The following is a 17,894-nucleotide window of genomic DNA, read 5'->3' as shown; positions in this document are numbered from 1 at the left end:
ATGTATAATGAGGACGTAGTCTGTACAGCAAAACAACGCTAATATTATAAAAGGATAAGCGATTCGTTGACTAATCACATAGTAGAGGGGGCGGTATCTGCATAACAACCCTCGATGACGTGGACCAAACGGTTAATACCGAATGATTGTTTTGTACCGTAGTTTTTTGAACATTTTTGAAAAAATATGTTTCTAATAAATAATATTTTTTTTAACGATTTCGATGCGTTTATATAAAAGACAATGAACTGAATTAAAAAGTCAATTTCGCCACAAATAGAGCTTCACAAAATAAATACTAGGGCGACGATATGACATTTCCAGTTAAAAAATATCCATCCAACAATAATTGGAACATTGATATAATGTGATAAAATGATATAAACGTTGATGTAATTAAAAGTTCTAATTGATAATTAATGTACTTAATATTTCCGCCAATGTTATTTTTTTCAACTTCAATACAAAATTACTGTATAATGACGTTTATCTGTCTTGACAGGTCATGTTGCATCACTGTAGCGGTTGTGTGGCAGGAGACACTTCCAACATTGCGCCTAAGCTATTTGAAATGAGTCACTTAAATATGAACAGAATAATTTACTTCATTTACATTTATGTAACGATTTTTTCAGACTGATTCCTAAAGCCGTAATCCCTACTCGTATTTAATGTGAGTCTCCTCCCTCTACACTCAAAAGTACAAATAATATGTTTTTCGCACTTACTGACGCATCCTTCTGGTGAAAAGTTCCAGAATCCAGGTGCACATCTGTCGCAGTGTTTTCCGGTTACACCAGGTTTACACTTGCACTGTCCACTGACATCATCGCATTGCTTGGAGTGGGAGGCAATAGAACAGTTGCATGCCACGCATCCGTTTCCTGACTCGAAGCCCCAATGTTCTTCTTCACAACGATCGCATTTATCACCGATTACACCTGGTCTGCACTCACACACACCCATGTAGCTGTCACATCTTGCCATACCATTGTCGTCACAAAGACATGCTGGAAAAAATTTAAAACAATAATAATTCAGTTTTTTCAAACCATAAAAAATCTTTACATAGCAATCACACATACCAACTAGAAAAAATCATAGTACGTCTTGTCATCATTGTCTATAATTTATTCTTTGATTAAAGCGTCGATGACATTGAGCTACTTTACAAGCTGCTTGTTGGCGAATTTACAATCTGCTTGTAAACTCGCCCAGTGTTATCATCGAACAAGATAACAAGCAGATTGTAAACAATCTACCTAGAAAAGTTGAAAATCGGGTTACTTTACACGCTACTTGCTGGCAATGTGGTCCGATCTGCGTCTGCGCAGTAGAGCAATAGTGGTGAACCTCCTGGTAAAAAAACCAACTACTCAATAAGTCCCGTCAATTAGTACGAAAACTGACAGTTTCAACTCGCTAGCGAGTGGAAAATTTTGTGTCATCATCACAATCGCACTAGCTAACTCGCCCGCTTTTAAACTCGCCAACAAGCAGCTTGTAAAGTAGCTCAATGTCATCAACGCTTAACACTCATAATGTGGAGAATGAATTTACAATTATAACATTAACTAACAAGTTGGTTGGATGGAAATTGATATGGAGCAAAACAAATTATAAAAAAATGGCTCCCTTAATGAGCGACATTTCACATGAGTGACGCGGAAGAGTTTATGGAGTTGAATCGTGTTTCACAGCAAGAAGTTGTGCAGAAGAGTTTGTCAGTGGAGGAGGAGGAGGTAGGAGGTAGCAAAGCAACAATCTTCTGGCGCAATAAGAGAAATGCTGAAAGCACGGGAAACTGTTGCGTCGTATATTGAGAAGGATCACCCTAATAAGGCGGTGGCTATGCACGCTACAAATTTATTCAATGTTAATGCTGGATCATATTTTCACCAAATTTTGAAGTGTCGGCAAAAACAAAATGTCTCTAGACAGCTTTCTAGCAAAAAACAATTAGTTTTTGTCGTAAATTCATAAAATAATAATAAGTAATTTTCTTTTAATAAACGTTAAAATAAAAAATAAAAAAAATTGGGTATTTTTTTCAGCATGGGTTATCTGATTATCTGATATATAAGATTCTGGAACAAATTATGCTTGTTATGAGAGGTTCCACTGTATATTATATCAGTGTATGCAAAGGGAATAATTTAATATTTCAAAAATAAAATAGCTTACATTGACAATTCTTCAGGACAATGGCGTCTCCGTAGTATCCTGGCTGGCACAATGCACAAGCAGATCCGAATGTGTTATTCATACACTTTAAGCAGTCGCCAGTAATGGTGTCGCATGATCCTGGATCTTCAGGGTTGATGTTTCCGGAACACTGACAAGGCTTACAATAGTCACCTATTGAAAACAAAATTCATCATTTAACACAATGCAATACATATTTTTGTATACTAAAACAAAACGTTGTTAATAATTCAAACACATACAATTGATTAATATATACAAATAGATATATTTGCTTTTGTACAGTTTAGAATGTAGACATGGGGTTCCCAACCTTATTTTCATCAGGAGCACAGTGGCTGACATCCATTTCTCGTAAAAAACAAAATCTGTTAATATAAACCTCTACGCTGTGGAGGCCCATATTATGATCCTATTCGGATCAAGCATGGTCAGAAAAAAAAAATTATACATTTTATAATTAAATATTATTTTTATTTTTAACAATAAACTAACAAGTTAACTAACAAAGTTATTTGGATTACTCATTTTTGGGCACATCTTGAAAAAAATGATGTCAAGTACAAAATTGAAGAAAGAAAGGAGTGTATCGAGCCAACCGAGCACCCATACAGCTATAAATAAACTAAATCTGTATCGTTATCCTGCTCAGCAGCAGCACTGCTGGTTGCGCTTTAACGTCAAATGTGTGCAGTTTTAAAAATTTCTGAAGTTGCTTATTCAACCATACATCGACGATAAATTTAATATACTATCCAATCAACCAACACAAAAATTCAATTGCAATTATTATCTGCAAATCTTATCTTTTCAGCCTCCAAAAAGACGTATCATGGAATTGATATCGTACAAGATACACTTCTAATTCAAGGAAGAAAGAAGATTCCTTATACATACCAATTTGGTCCGGTTCTCCGTAGAAGCCGGAAGCACACGATTCACATCTGGCTCCGAAATATCCTTCTCGACATTCACAGGTGATGCTTTCCCCATCGGTGCTTATTTCACAAGCCGTTGCAAAACTATGAAACACGTTCGTTTTAATACAAATATAAAAATAAACATATTAAGTCAACGATTTCCAAACTGGGAGGCACAGAGTGTTGCAAGGGGAGGCGCGAAAAGTTTAACACAATTAATGTAGCCACAGGTTTGCAGTTTGAAAATGCATAGTTTATAAAACGGCCGCTAGTTATAAACTACATAAAAAAAACAGTCCTATAAAAGGTTGTTTGCAAACCTCTCCGAAAATATGGAGACTAATTTTATAATATCTCACTTCTATACTATTGTGAAGCGTGCTAGCTATCTCGTGAAAAATGAAATAAAAGGGTCAAATCATAATGTTGAAATTTGAGGCAAATTTGTTCAGGAACGATAATTTTGTTGTTAAACTTGTCCATTTGGTTGGAATTTAAAAAAAAAAATGAGTGAATAAATCAATGCAAGGACCACTAATGCATTCACTGATTTAAAAAAACAAAGTGAAGGCATTCATAAAAATTAGAGCGTTGGAAATCAAAATTAAAAAAAAAAAAATACGCCATGTCGTAACACTTTTCAATGATTTCTGGGCCAGATATATTAAAGCAAACAAAAATCTATTTACTGAGTTCTTGGCTTGTTTGCTAATGCACTTTTCACATTATTTTATTAATAGTAAAAAAGGTCGCCGCAGTGCTGCTTTAAAAAATAATAAATACTCTGATTCATACACAAATTGAAAAACAATATGTGTACTTGCCAGACCCAGAATTCGAAACTGGGACCCACAAGGCTCTAGGCCGACGCTTAAGCCGCGTGTCCATCGTGGGTTAAACACTAAATGCTGACAAAATTGGTGAATAAAATATAAAGGGAAAATGTAAATTTGATGCGTATTAAAATTTTGTAAAAAAAAATATTTTTCATTAATCATACAAATCAGTTTGGAGCATAATATCATGTCAAAATGTTCATTCATCTTTTCGATTATTCTTTTTCTCTTGAGCTGACAATGTAAAATAAAACAATACAAAACAAAAAAAAATCCATATGTATGTAATGTACATTGAATTGAACTTGTTCAGATAAATTTGATTTTTAATTTAAATACATATTTTAAATCAAATTTTTGAGTATTTCAGATGTAAATTGCGGGAAATAAAAACATAACACCAAAAATTAAATATATTAAACCGAAATGGGACTTCAGAATCTACATGCAAATAGCGAAAAAACGTGAATTACGGGCACGAAAATTCATATATAGATATGACGGGTACATTTAATTGGAGATAGTTATGCAGAAAGTAGTCAGTCCATAAAAAATAAAAAAAATGAGATATGATATAGATTAGATGCGAGAAGGTTTTCTCTACGTTCTGCTGAAAATAGCCAAGCCGCAAAAAAATTATTCTTAAAATAAAATATTATTTACAATTCTACATTTTACATACATTTTTAATATCATGCTGTTAAGTGCCATTATCTCAGCTCGACATTATTGTAGACTGGCTACATTCTGCATAACTACGTTCAATTTAAGTTAACTGTTAATGAAATAAATCCAATAGACTTGACCAAATGGCATGCCAAATTACTGACTTACTTGTTGGAGTTCAAGAGAAGTGGGCAAGCGCATATCAGACAATCATTGGGTGTTCCGAGAGTGGCGTTTCCATGGTGACCAACAATACATTGCTCGCAATGATCTCCTGTAGTTGCATGTTGACAATCCTGTAATAGAAATAAAATGAAATAGTACTCACATCGCAATCTAATTATCATATTTTTTATCAATCAATAAATTTAATGCTAAAATGCATACCTAATAATAACAAATGGATAGACAAACACATACTCTAATTTCATTATTAATATATAGATATTATACAACTCTGATTAAAGTATGTATAAAATGTGACATGTGTATTTTAGATTTTGGAAAAATTGCATTGACTTACGTGGCATACGCCCGTGTTGACATCACAAGATGCGGCATGACCGTGACACTGGCACCGTACACAAAATCCACCATAAGGACCTGCCGATACTCTGTAGTTTCCTTCAGCACACTCTTCACATGAGCTACCCTTGTAGTTTTCGGGACAGGCACATTCTTCAATAGATGTTGCGGGGAAATTTGTGGACGTCCATGTATCACCTCCATAATTGAGAGATACAGCGTATAACCTGGAATTTATTGATTTATTAATTGAGGTGCTGAGGATTTATCTAATACAAGTACACCTGTGACCAAGTTGAGAAAATTGACTATAATGTTAAATATATTATGAATGTGTTTTTAATATTCTGTAAACAATGTCTCATTCTTAAATGGTCCATTATTACTGTATGTTCATTAATGTTTTTAGAATTTTAAGGAGGAAAAGTCTGGTCAAAACATTCAAATTATTAATGTTGCCATTAAAATAATAATATTTTATATTACAAAATGCTGACTTCTATAGTTTATGAAAATTCCAACGCAGTTGAATCAATTAAATGCACTGACTAGATCATGTACACCCCAGTGGCGAAGGGTGACTTTTGGAAAGAGGTAGGCTGTGGAGATCTGATAAAAAGAACACACTTGTCAGGTATACTTATGAGAAATAAGAAGATAATACGATATTACTACTAATGAATAGTTACACACTAATGACAATGACACACTAATTTAATGAAACTTCAAAAACTCACTGACGACATAAACTTAAGCGATCAATTTAAATTACGTATTTTTTCAAAACATTTATACACATCAACCATTAGATAAAAGTTCTTTTTATTTTTAAAAACAGTCTATATTTATTAATATTCGATTAAACACCATAGAATTTTTTTTTTTTACGGTTTTAGGCTCTGCGATTGGAGCTTACCTTAGTTCATATAATTCAATAGACTGGGCGGGGCTACGTGATGTAAAGTCCATATGAAAAAAATTAAGAATTATTTGAAACCTAATCCGACCTTTATTTACGTCAAGACAGTGTGGTATATTTTTTAAAACCTTTGCAGATTGTGTTGTAATTATCTGTGTAATACATTCCTACACATACGGCATCTCACGTTGGCAAAATAAATTATTTTATAGAATATAATATAATCAAGTGATTATATAAATAAGTCAACATGCAATTAAAAAATATTTTTCTTAACCCGGCGCCCGCTTCAGTCACGAGAGTAGTACGCGAAATTTCGCAAAACTACGGGGCTACAGCGCTTCTGTCGCCAATGTTGTACGCAAAAATGCGCCGGTCGATTATGTAGAATATGTACATGACGCATGATTTTGAAATCTCTACCATAATTTGCCTTATTTCATTACCAACGGTGACATATATGTAATATTGTCAAATAAATTTTGTTACAATACTAAAACTTAGATGTTTGACATGCCTTCGACAGGCCGTCAATCTACGCTCATTTAATATTGGTTTGAAACATCGCGCCACTTTACTGCGTTTGCGCAGTATGCGTAATATCACTGTTGTGAGAGGACTGTGCAAGGAATCGCTCTTGTCATTTTTCCGTACAAAATATTACATATTTTACGCGATCTATTGTATTGTGTGAATTTTATTATAATATTTATAAATTATATTTATATATTATATATTATTGTTTATGTGTTTTTAACTATACCATTCATGTGTATTAAACTGTTATAAAGTGTTTTGACTATATTTTTTTTGGACTGTTTTACCTTTGTTATCGTGTGAGTGTTTGGTTGAGAACTTTTTTCAAACTTCAATATGGCTGGTTTAAGTGAGGAATTGGACTCCGATTACGAAATTTCTGAAGAAGAATTGGAACCATCTGACCTCAGTGATGTAGATATATCAGAAGAGCCAATTGAACACTTGAGAACATGGACATCCGGACCCCATGTTCCGATCGTGTATGAGTTTGATGATTTTCAATCCGGCATAGCAAACAGCGATTTGACTGAGACTTCGTCTGAGTGTCTTTTTTTTGAACATTTTTTAAACCGTGATATAATGTTGAAGGTAGTCCAACAAACAAACATTTTTTTCCACTACCAGTATAACACTCAAGAACTTGGACCAAAATCACGTTCTCATAATTGGATCGATACAATTCTATCAGAATTATATGCATTTTTTTCGGTGTTAATGCTCATGACACGAAACAAACATTTGTCACTAGAAGAACACTGGAGTATGGATTGTTTTTTAAGTGCACCCATTTTCGGTCAGACGATGCCTACAGACCGATATGAGTTATTGCTCCAAATGCTCCATTTTTCCGATCCAACAAGTGTTACCTCAGATAGACTAAATAAAATTAGGTTACTTTTAGAGCATACACGCAAAATTCACACGATGATTCCGCATCAAAATCTCTGTATCGATGAGAGCATTATTGTTTTTAAAGGGAGATTTATTTTTAAACAATTCATTCCATCGAAGCGTCATCGTTTCGGTTTCAAAATGTTCGTGCTGTGTGACGTTATGACGGGTTATATTTTAGATTTTATTATTTATTGTGGTGACGGGACAGACATAGTGGATAGCCAAAACTTTGGAATTTCCGGAGCTGTTGTGACAACGCTGCTGACCGAGTATCTGGGCAAAGGGCATTCGTTGTGGTGCGATAACTGGTAGACCGGTCCACAGTTATTCAAACACCTCCATGAAAATAAAACCAATGCTTGTGGGACTGTACGTAAGAATCGCAAAGAAATGCCATGCTTCAAAAAGCTGAAAAAGGGGGAGACAGAGGTAAAGTCAAACAGCCCATTGTTGGCTCTCAAATGGTGTGACAGAAGGGATGTCCACATGCTTACAACCATGCACGATGACTCCTTCGGTCCAACATGTAAAACTAATTTTAGAACCGGAGAACCCATTATGAAGCCAAAGTGCATCTTAGAGTATAATAAAAATATGGGGACTGTCGACAAGGCCGACACGATGCTCAGCAGCTTGTCATGCATGAGGAAATCTGTGAAATGGTACAAAAAGGTAGCATTTCACATGATTGACCTCTATTTATTAAATGCTTTCTATATGTATAAATCTGTTACTAGTAGTAAAAAAACTTTAGGAGAATTTCAGTAGTCGTGATAAAACAATTAGTTGCCAAGTACGCTGTGAAAATCACGAAAACTCCACAACCCAGACCATCGACTAGTGAAAATCCATTGAGGTTGTTGCCTAGAACTTTAATAGATCATTTGCCGGAACACATTCCGCCCACGGCAAATAATAAAAAGCCCAGAAGACGCTGTCATGTGTGCGGAAATTCAAAAATTAATAAAAAAAAAACATCTCTATCTAGATATATGTGTTGTATTTGCAATGTGACTTTGTGTCTCAGTCCGTGTTATAAAATCTACCACTCTTCAAAACAATTTTAAATGTGTAAAGTAAAAATAAATATGTAACTCAGTAATAATATTTAATAGCTGTTTAAGTGTCTGCTTTAACTTGTCGTGTTTAGTCTAAAATTATTGTGCTATATTTACGACCCTACTCAGGGAAAAAACATTATGTGTGATTTTATTACCACTTGTGAAGTGTTTCTATACTCGCGTCAAGCACGAGCGTGACGAATAACAAAATGCAAGCCTTGCAGTGCTCCATATACATAAAACAAAATGGCGGAACTCTTCTAAATGGTGAGTCTTTGTATAGAATTAATTTCTTCGGATATTTTTGACATTATGACTGATTTATTACGGTTTTTAATGTTGTAAAATAATCTGAACATGTCTAGGCGCCTAAAGAGCCATAAAACTCATTTTTTATTGCCATTTTTATTATGAAACACAGAAGTTAAATAAAACAAAAAACGTCACCGCGGAGAGTGAATTCGTCATACTACAATAGCCCGCGAGTGCCAGGTTAAGAAGGTGGGCTTCAAATAATCGCCTAGTATGGAGTTTTCACCACTGGTACACCCTATGAATGTCAATTAACCAATAACAGACACATCGAGCCATTCAATGCAAGAAAAAAGGCAGGCCAAAAATATACTGGCTAGATGGAGTGATCAATACTTGCCATATGTTTGGGGTACTGTATTGAAAAGCGATCATTTTGAATATCGATAGATGGAGAATTGTTGGAGGAAGTCTCTGATAACCCCGAGTTGTCACATTAGTGGTAATGATGATGTTAATTAGTTTGAAATTTTTTAGTCTTATTAAAAAACTCTTTTCACCTGGTTGTGGTACTGGACTTTCGGTATGTGGCTCTGATATAAATGCCAGTCAAATTTTCCAAAAGCATCATAAAGACCTCTCGGGTTACTGGCGATCCATTCGGGGTCATGAATTCTGCTTCTCTCAACGGCAGCTCTTTCATCCAGATGGTGGAAGCGGCAGGCGTCTCTATTCCGGAATGAATAATATACGTGCCAGCGCTCTCCAGAATTATATCTCCGGCAATAACGGTGGCACCATAAGCATCAGCATTGTACAACAATTTAAAATTGAGATTTCCACCATAAGATGTCAGACGGTTGCCGAAATACTCCTTGGGAGCACCAAAGTAAACGGTCTGGTTCAGTGACTCGTTGCTTCTGAGCTCTGCCTCAATAGCCGAATCATTCAAAAGTCGAGGCATAATCTTGTGCTTGGTGATTGTTACGTTGTTTCCAACAATGATGTTTGCCAAAAACCAATCTTGCATTTTAATTAACTAAAAAAAAAAAATTATCAATTTACTACCTACCTACATGACTGAATTATCATTCTAAATTATAAGATTTTATTCTTTCTGTTGCGATTTGGTTTAACCTTTCAATATATTTATTTGTAATTATCAATCGGCTTATAATGTCGTGGGGGTCTCAGGTTTGAATCTCAGGTCTGGCAAATTCACATGTTGTTTTAAATGTGTTCGGACCCAGAGTATGGACTTAATAGGTTTAGCAAGTGGCTAACATAGATTTCTTGTAAAATCAAAAATCTGTTAATACATACAACCTCCACCTTGTGGAGGTCCATATTATGATCTTCTTAGGATCGAACATGGTGATGTAATGTAATTCTGTCAACCACTACATTACGCAGATATGATTGAACCAACTGGATCGATTATACTCAATCGGGCTTGGCACACTAGATATATTTGGACATGTTGAAATTACAAGATTACCTGATCCCAGAACATGTTGGCACTGTTACATTTGGCACTCTTCCCAAAGCAGAAACATTTGGTACAGCCATCTTCATTTTCTTCACTCAAATCAAATGTTCCATCTTTACACTGGCCGCATTCAGATCCATAGACATTGGTCTAAAACAAAAATGTATATAGTAAATAAGTAAACGTCATACATAAAATTAAAATATGTATTATGTATTATGTCTTTTCAATAGAGTAAAGAAATATCATTAATTTTGTTCCACGTTGCAAAAAAGTATCTACATAGTTTACCCTGCATGGCCTGTCTGTAGATACTCATTAAGTAAAATATGTCGCCAGAGACACAATGAACCTGTATATCAAAGAAAAGTATATGTTGGAGCCACTCTATCTTAATTACACTCCTATCCCTGGCTTCTATGTAATGATAGGGTTCCAGTGATGTTTCCAACTGTTTGACCATAGACAATATACATACAAATTGCATGCGTAGAAAGTAAACCGGAAACAGTTTGAGATCTGACGTTTGGTTCGCTGTTCCAGCGAAAATCAAACCATTCTCTAACCATCAGAAATGGTTTGGTATGAAACGTCAAACTACTTCTGACAATCTGTCAAAAGTGATAACGGCCCAGACAGGACCTAACCTAAAAATTATAGTCATTTTTTATTATATTCCATATCTGTCATTTTCTCGACATATTGCGTTACCTAAGAACATTATAATATTTTTAGGATTAAGAAAAATTTAGATGATAAGCATTCTTCGGCATTTATATATCGTGAGATGTTCATATTAATATTTTAGACATTTACACCATAGGAGTTCACTTGAATTAGGTATATTATAGCTTAATAATCAATACCTATTATTCATAAGTAACCATACGCGAACAAGAAACCGTTTTTGGTCTTATTATCCCAAAATTCCAGCCATATTTTCTATGCAAAGAGTTTGATTTAATATCATTACCTATATTATCATGTCAGACCAAAAATTTATTGTCAATTTATTTATATTTTGTAATGGAAATTCTAAACTACAAACTGTGTTAAATCAACCCGGAACGATCAGGTTTTATATTATCTAACGAATTTTAAGTACTACCTACCGATTTTATCAATTTAGTTCGATTGTCGTCTAAGTCACAATATAATGTCGACATGAAAACAATCAAACAAGTGGGCCATTATATTCAAGAAACATTATTTATATTTCATACATTTAAAATAAATGAATATGGCAGTTAAATTTGTAGATGACGATCTATTGGAGGTTAGAATTTCATAACAAGTTGACATTTCAATAAATGTGTTGCTATTTTACAGACAAATAAGTTATTGAATTAATTTTAAGTATTAGCAACACTAATTAGTAATCAGAAATCGCGTTCCCGTGAAAATTCTGCCAAATGGTCCGAGATCCAACAATTGGTTTGATTTGGGTTAGCTGGAACATAGCTAATAACTTGTTGCACACTGGTATTAAATAAGTGAAAATCAAATGGCTTTCAAATCAATCTGCAACAAAGCCACATCTACCAAAGTGTAAAAATCAAGCTCAGACAATATTATGGAGGTCGACGGGGCTCTGCATTTTCTGTGTAGACACCGCCATTCTCAGGGCAAATGAAAAGGTCATCCTTCGTAGTTGAATGTGCAAAATCGTATGTTCTCATATCAGGTATTCCGGGTTCGATTGCAGGTAAGGTCACAATATAATCTATGTGATTTTCTCAGGCCTGGGTGTAATTACTGTAATCCATGCATACATGACTCGTTATGTAGTGTTAACAAAAGTCCATCATCAAATAGGCATAAAATAATGTCTTTACCTTGCAATAGCACTCTGCACTTTGCTGGTCGCAAATTTCTGTTGTTGTACCTCTGGTGTCGCATGAACAAAGTTCACAATGTGGAAAATCAAAATAGCCATCTTCACACATACTGCAAGTGCGCCCAACAACGTTGCGTTTACAACTGCAAAGATAGTTATGAAAATTAAGTTTGTTTTTTTCAAGACAGACTACAATACACAGCAGTGCTTTTTAAAGTTTTTCATATAAGAACTCTCTAAATCTAAATACAAAATAAATTAAATTTTGAGTTCATAGTGGCCAATGGTACTATATTTACAATTAATTGACACTTCATAATATACACGCTTAGAAAACAAATATAAAAGAAAAATAATAACTTGAAATTTATCACAGCTGTGTTATGGATACCCTGAGGGTCTCAACCGGGCATACCTCTTCTTTAAACTAACCAGATTACAGCATCTTCAAAGCCTGGTAAATACCATCCACGGCAGTACCACTCAAATACTGCTTTGCTATGAGGAATCCAATATGAAATTTAAAGCGCACTGCATCATAGTACCAAAATGGAGATATCGTTAACACCCACTATTTATGTATTAACATTCGGGGTCATGAGCAGCGTATCTGGAAACTTGTACGTATGCAGTTAGCCGTATCACACTTCTCCGTGAAATGTTGTATCGGAAATATATGGTCGTATATTAAAGACCGTCCAACCTCTTTGGGTCGTATAGTACTGAGATAAAATTCATGTCTAATTAAACATGGTTCATGTCGGTTTACGTTACAGGAAGCCAGTAGCAAACAAATTTTGAAAATAGTCGATATACTGGATCATTTGTTAGGTTAGGTTAGGTTTTCATTCTTGAATGAAAATTATTGTCTGCAATGCTCCACAAACATGTAATTTTTTCATCTCGGTGCTATAGAGGTGACCGTATAGTATACGGTCATCTCTTTCCGATAAGAACACTCACGGCGAACTGTGCTACGGTTAAATATAATACGTACAATTCACATGTAACCCATGAGGAGATCTGTCTGTTCTAGGTAGAGGCGGATGATCACAAAGAGGCACTTCACATGGCCATGACATGTACTCCAGAAGCTGTCCACTCCACACCCTTGCGACTCTGTGGTCAACACTGTGGCCAACCCTGTCACACCATGAGAATGATATACAAATGTTGATAGTCTGAGGTGCAAGTTATAGCACTGCATGTGGTATATGGTGCATAGAAACGGCATGACTTTCTTGCGTTATATTTTGATGCTAGAGCATGACAGGGTTAAACATATTAGGTACCTATGTAAAAAAATAAGTATGATCTTACTTGCAAGTTCCATTTAGTAGATTACACTGCAGTTGTGACCCTAGTACTCCAAGAACGTCACAGTTACACTCCTCGCAACCGATGATTTGATCGAATCCGTAAGTAAACGGTTTGCATTCATCACACCTTTCTCCTGTGACTCTTGTGGGGCAGATACATTCCCCTGGAACGGAAATAGTTGTTATCGATCGATTTTGTAAAATAAAAATATATATTTATTTCATTCCCACCCTTATTGCTAGCAAAATTAAGATATTAAATTATTATTATTTTATAACAGATAATAATGATTGTCAACGGCTGGTTGGCTCCTAGTGGGCACATTGACGCCAGTAGATGTGCCCATAGCGAAAGTTGGGAAATGCAAACTTCAAGCAAGTCCCATCTGCTGGCCTGGCGCCATAAAACTGGCCTACTTTGTCAAAAGTACCAGCTCATCACTACCACATACTCCTGCTGAACTTCATGAGTTTTTTGTCATTATTAATAGATGTTGGGAAAAAATGTGGCTGTATACATTCTTATTATATTAAAATGTATTCCATTATTTTCATTGGTCCGAAATAACATAGAAGGTATTCCATACACAAAGTGGTTATCGACGACGTACACCGGTTATCCACTTACCGAGTGACACGTCTAGCCAATTGCCGCTTTGTCAACTTCGCAACCTATATTACACTGCGTACTCTTTTCTGCCTTACAATCTTTTTGCGTTATAGCCAACATGCACCTTTCCATGCCGTAGCGCTGCTCTTAATTTTTGGATTTCTCTTATTATCTTATTACTATATATATCTTATATCTCTATATAGATATCCGTACCAATATGGCAGAAGCATATAAGTCGTGTTTTGGCGATTTTGAGATTTGAATGCCAATATATCAAAAAATGCCTACTTTATGTTATGGCAAAAGCATATATCTCTAAAACCTATAGATTTCTCGTAAAACGACTTGGAAAAACAATACATGTCATAAAATGTCAAGCTCTAATAAGCCAAAAGCATATATCTCTGACATATACGTTTTTGCATAATATAAAATTTCAAACTCTAACAAGGCAAAAGCATATATGTCTGACATATACGCTTTTGGCATATTATAAAATTACACATGCGCAGACTTATCTATGGTATTCTGCATTTTTGGCAGCTGTCTTTATTGAATTTATAAAATTAGCAATACAGAGGGACTGGAATATAAAGTTTGCAAAAAAATGTTTCAACATGTCTTTGGATTTATTGGTAATGATAATTTCTTTTATTTTGTTTACTGTCAATTCATGGTGGAACTGCATTGTATCGTTGTTTTTATTAAATAAAAACAACAAGGTAATGATAACCGTGGAAAACACTACCCATAAACAAGAAAACAAACGAACGGGACGAAGTTACTGCACACATAGAAAGCTTTCCTAAACATGAAAGTCATTATTCACGTCGTCGCACATCCAAAGAATACCTGTCTGGGCAGCTAAACATATCCAAAATGTTTGAAATGTATTGTTATATGCAAACAGAAAAAATATGATTCCTGTATCATATAGTATGTATGCTTCATTTTTAAAAACGCCGGATATAAATTTAAAGTACTTTACAAAAACACATGAAAAACTTGTGATACATACAATATTCAATTAAAATGTGCTACAGATTTACAAATAAAACAAATATTGGAAACCCACAAGTTTGCAAGTGGCAGATGAAGGCTATGAATTAAAAAAAAAACGATAAGACCAAATCGTAGTATATTCTTGGGTTTTCACCGTGTCTCCTTCTTCCTTCTTTACTCGACGTTTCGGGCTCGTTGTAAACGTCGAGTAAAGAAGGAAGAAGGAGACACGGTGAAAACCCAAGAATATACTACGATAAAAAACAACCGTGAAAGCCTCAAACATTAGATAAGACCAAAGCTCTCCAATCTGAAGGTAAAATTGCTTTTTTAGCATTCGATCTGCAGCAGTGTTTGCCAACGCCTTCTCTTAACTCAAGTATAGTGTACTATAAAAGACAATTGTACACATATAATTTGACCATAAGAAATTGCACATCGAACCAAACCTCATGTTATATGTGGCACGAGGGAATAGCTGCAAGAGGAGCCAACGAAATAGCGTTTTGTGTGATAAGTCTTCTGAATACCTTAAGTCCAACTGTTGAAAATGTTATTGCATCCTCTGATTCTTGTCCGGGACAAAATAAAAATAACATAATAACTGCAGCTCTATCTTTCTTTGTAAGTACATCACCAACTATCCAGGTCATGGACCATAAATATTTGCTCCCAGGCCCATGTGACACTGACCATTCACGTGTTGAAAAAGCCAAGAAAACTTCCAACATAGAAATTAATATTCCCCATGATTGGTATCAGTTTGTTAGAACAGTAAGGGGCAAGAAATTTTTTATTGGTAAAGAGATGTCTCAGGATGAAATTTACAATTATTCAAGACTTCTTTCTAATCAACTGGTGAAGCGAAAAATTAATACAGTTGGAGAAAATGTCGTTTGGAACAAAATTAGATCGTTCTGGTATGAGAAGGAGTTTGGTTTAATAAAATTTAAATATTCATTACATGAAGATGACCCATTTCTTCAACTTCATTTACGACGTACAACAAGAGGAAGAAGGAACATTGTTAACATTAAGCAATACTATAACGGTCCTCTGCCAATAAATCAATCTAAGAAAGATGACCTCATCAGTTTATTGCCATTGATAGATCCAGTTTATCATACATTTTATATAAATTTAAATACTTGTTAATTTTTTTATATACATACTATAAGTAATACTCATAAACAACTGTTTACCAATATTATTATCACTGTTAGTTTAATTTTATCATGTTTTCATTTAATTTCCATGCTCTTGTTTTAATTTCATAAGTTTTTCTATAATAAAACATCTATTATTGTAAATGATATGTCAAAATGTTGAAAATATTTTTATGCCAAAACCTCATATGTCATTAAATGCTCAATAACTCATTGAATTGCTTGATTTTCGTTTTTTATCAAATATATTTTAAAAATATACTAGTTTTTTTATAATAATAACATTAAACAATCCAATTTCCATCATATTCTGATTTGTGACACTTCTTTAAACCTTAAAAACCTTCTCCTGTAAAATGCGAAAAAATGACTTATATGCTTCTGCCATATAGGTACGGATATATACCTCTATATATCTTATTACAGTGAGGTGTGTAATTATTACAACAACCGATAAGTTCATCCTTCAATATTAGTGGTAATTAGCTGTGTACTGACCTAGCAGCCTCGGGCATTTGCGTCGCGACGAAATTAACGTTACGCGAGGCTGCCGCGCGCTGCAAGACTGAGCCACAAGCAATGAGCAATTTAGTTTCGCGAAGTCGAAATGAGGCTGCGCGTGAGAATTGCTGTCGCAGCTACTGCGTTTATACTTCGACTTATAAAGGAAAAGAAACCAAAATCTAAACGGTTTTGCGTTAAAAAAATATATGAAAGTTGACTTGATTTTTCCCTTCTGTATGATCCCATCAAGGACTCAATCTTCTTTTCAGATCCGCTACGGGATGGTTCATTTCTTGGCTTATATGTCTCCACGCATATTCCCATAGCTGCTATTCCGCTTCCGCTATTCGTGTATTCTAAACATTGTGAGTCCTAAAGCCATCTGTAGTTACCTTATAATTGTATCAGCTTCAAACACTGATATTTATGCGAGTGAGCGAGGCAAAATATTACCATCCTGAGTGCGCGCGGCAATCGTACCGAGATACCTTTGAGCATCGACAAAAACCAACAACGCTTGGATCGGCCGCGGCAACACTCGGGCGAGTCGCATACTGACTGATTGAGCATTTACTTCGCGAGGCTGCTCACTCAGTCAGTACGCGGCTATTGATTGGTTTTAATGTTAGTTATTTTTATCCTATTTTATTTTGAAATAAAATATGCCCATTTCTATTAGCTGACAAATCATTTTTTTGCAATAAATATATGAAAAATAAAATTGTTTATATAACTTTAAATAATCGGTATGTAACTGTAAATTTTTAAATATTTTTTTCATATGATTTTGGCACAGCATGACTATATAATTATGTAAACCTAATATCTACTGTGGTGGCATAGAGATAAGGTACCGCTAGTGAAACTAAATTAATCATTAGATTGGTCACCTGTGTCTTTTTCACAAAGTGCTGTCGATGGGCAATCGCATGGTTTACAGTCAGGAAAGCCATAGAACCCTGTCTTGCAAGTTTCACACCTCCTACCAATGACATTTTGTTTACAGTGGCACTGTCCGCCAAACGTGTGACACTCAAATGACCACGAACCAAGATAGTCACAATTGCAAGGCAAAGCTCCATTATTGTAGTCTGACGTCAATGCAAATACAGCGTCACGGCAGAAACCTACAGAAATAAAAAGAAA

The 17,894-nt window shown here is 34.9% G+C and overlaps 1 protein-coding gene across 2 annotated transcripts in view; it reads right to left on the bottom strand.

Moving 5' to 3' along the window:
• Positions 1–17,894, bottom strand: part of LanA (laminin subunit alpha) — a 133,823-nt gene that overhangs the window by 40,954 nt on the left and 74,975 nt on the right. For both annotated transcript variants that reach the window (XM_085947598.1, XM_085947607.1), the window contains exons 25-34: positions 17,639–17,875; positions 13,465–13,627; positions 12,143–12,287; positions 10,317–10,457; positions 9,379–9,857; positions 5,151–5,379; positions 4,796–4,923; positions 3,103–3,227; positions 2,185–2,358; positions 729–1,010 (exon numbers count right to left, since the gene is read on the bottom strand). In XM_085947598.1, coding sequence (XP_085803724.1) covers positions 729–1,010; positions 2,185–2,358; positions 3,103–3,227; positions 4,796–4,923; positions 5,151–5,379; positions 9,379–9,857; positions 10,317–10,457; positions 12,143–12,287; positions 13,465–13,627; positions 17,639–17,875 — 2,103 coding nt within the window. The remainder of the gene's footprint in view (positions 1–728; positions 1,011–2,184; positions 2,359–3,102; positions 3,228–4,795; positions 4,924–5,150; positions 5,380–9,378; positions 9,858–10,316; positions 10,458–12,142; positions 12,288–13,464; positions 13,628–17,638; positions 17,876–17,894) is intronic.

Source organism: Rhyacophila brunnea, unplaced genomic scaffold (assembly GCF_057557595.1).
Source record: "Rhyacophila brunnea isolate RB1 unplaced genomic scaffold, BYU_Rbru_1.0 scaffold_1, whole genome shotgun sequence".
Taxonomy (NCBI): domain Eukaryota; kingdom Metazoa; phylum Arthropoda; class Insecta; order Trichoptera; family Rhyacophilidae; genus Rhyacophila; species Rhyacophila brunnea.
This window is presented reverse-complemented; position numbering and strand designations above follow the sequence as displayed.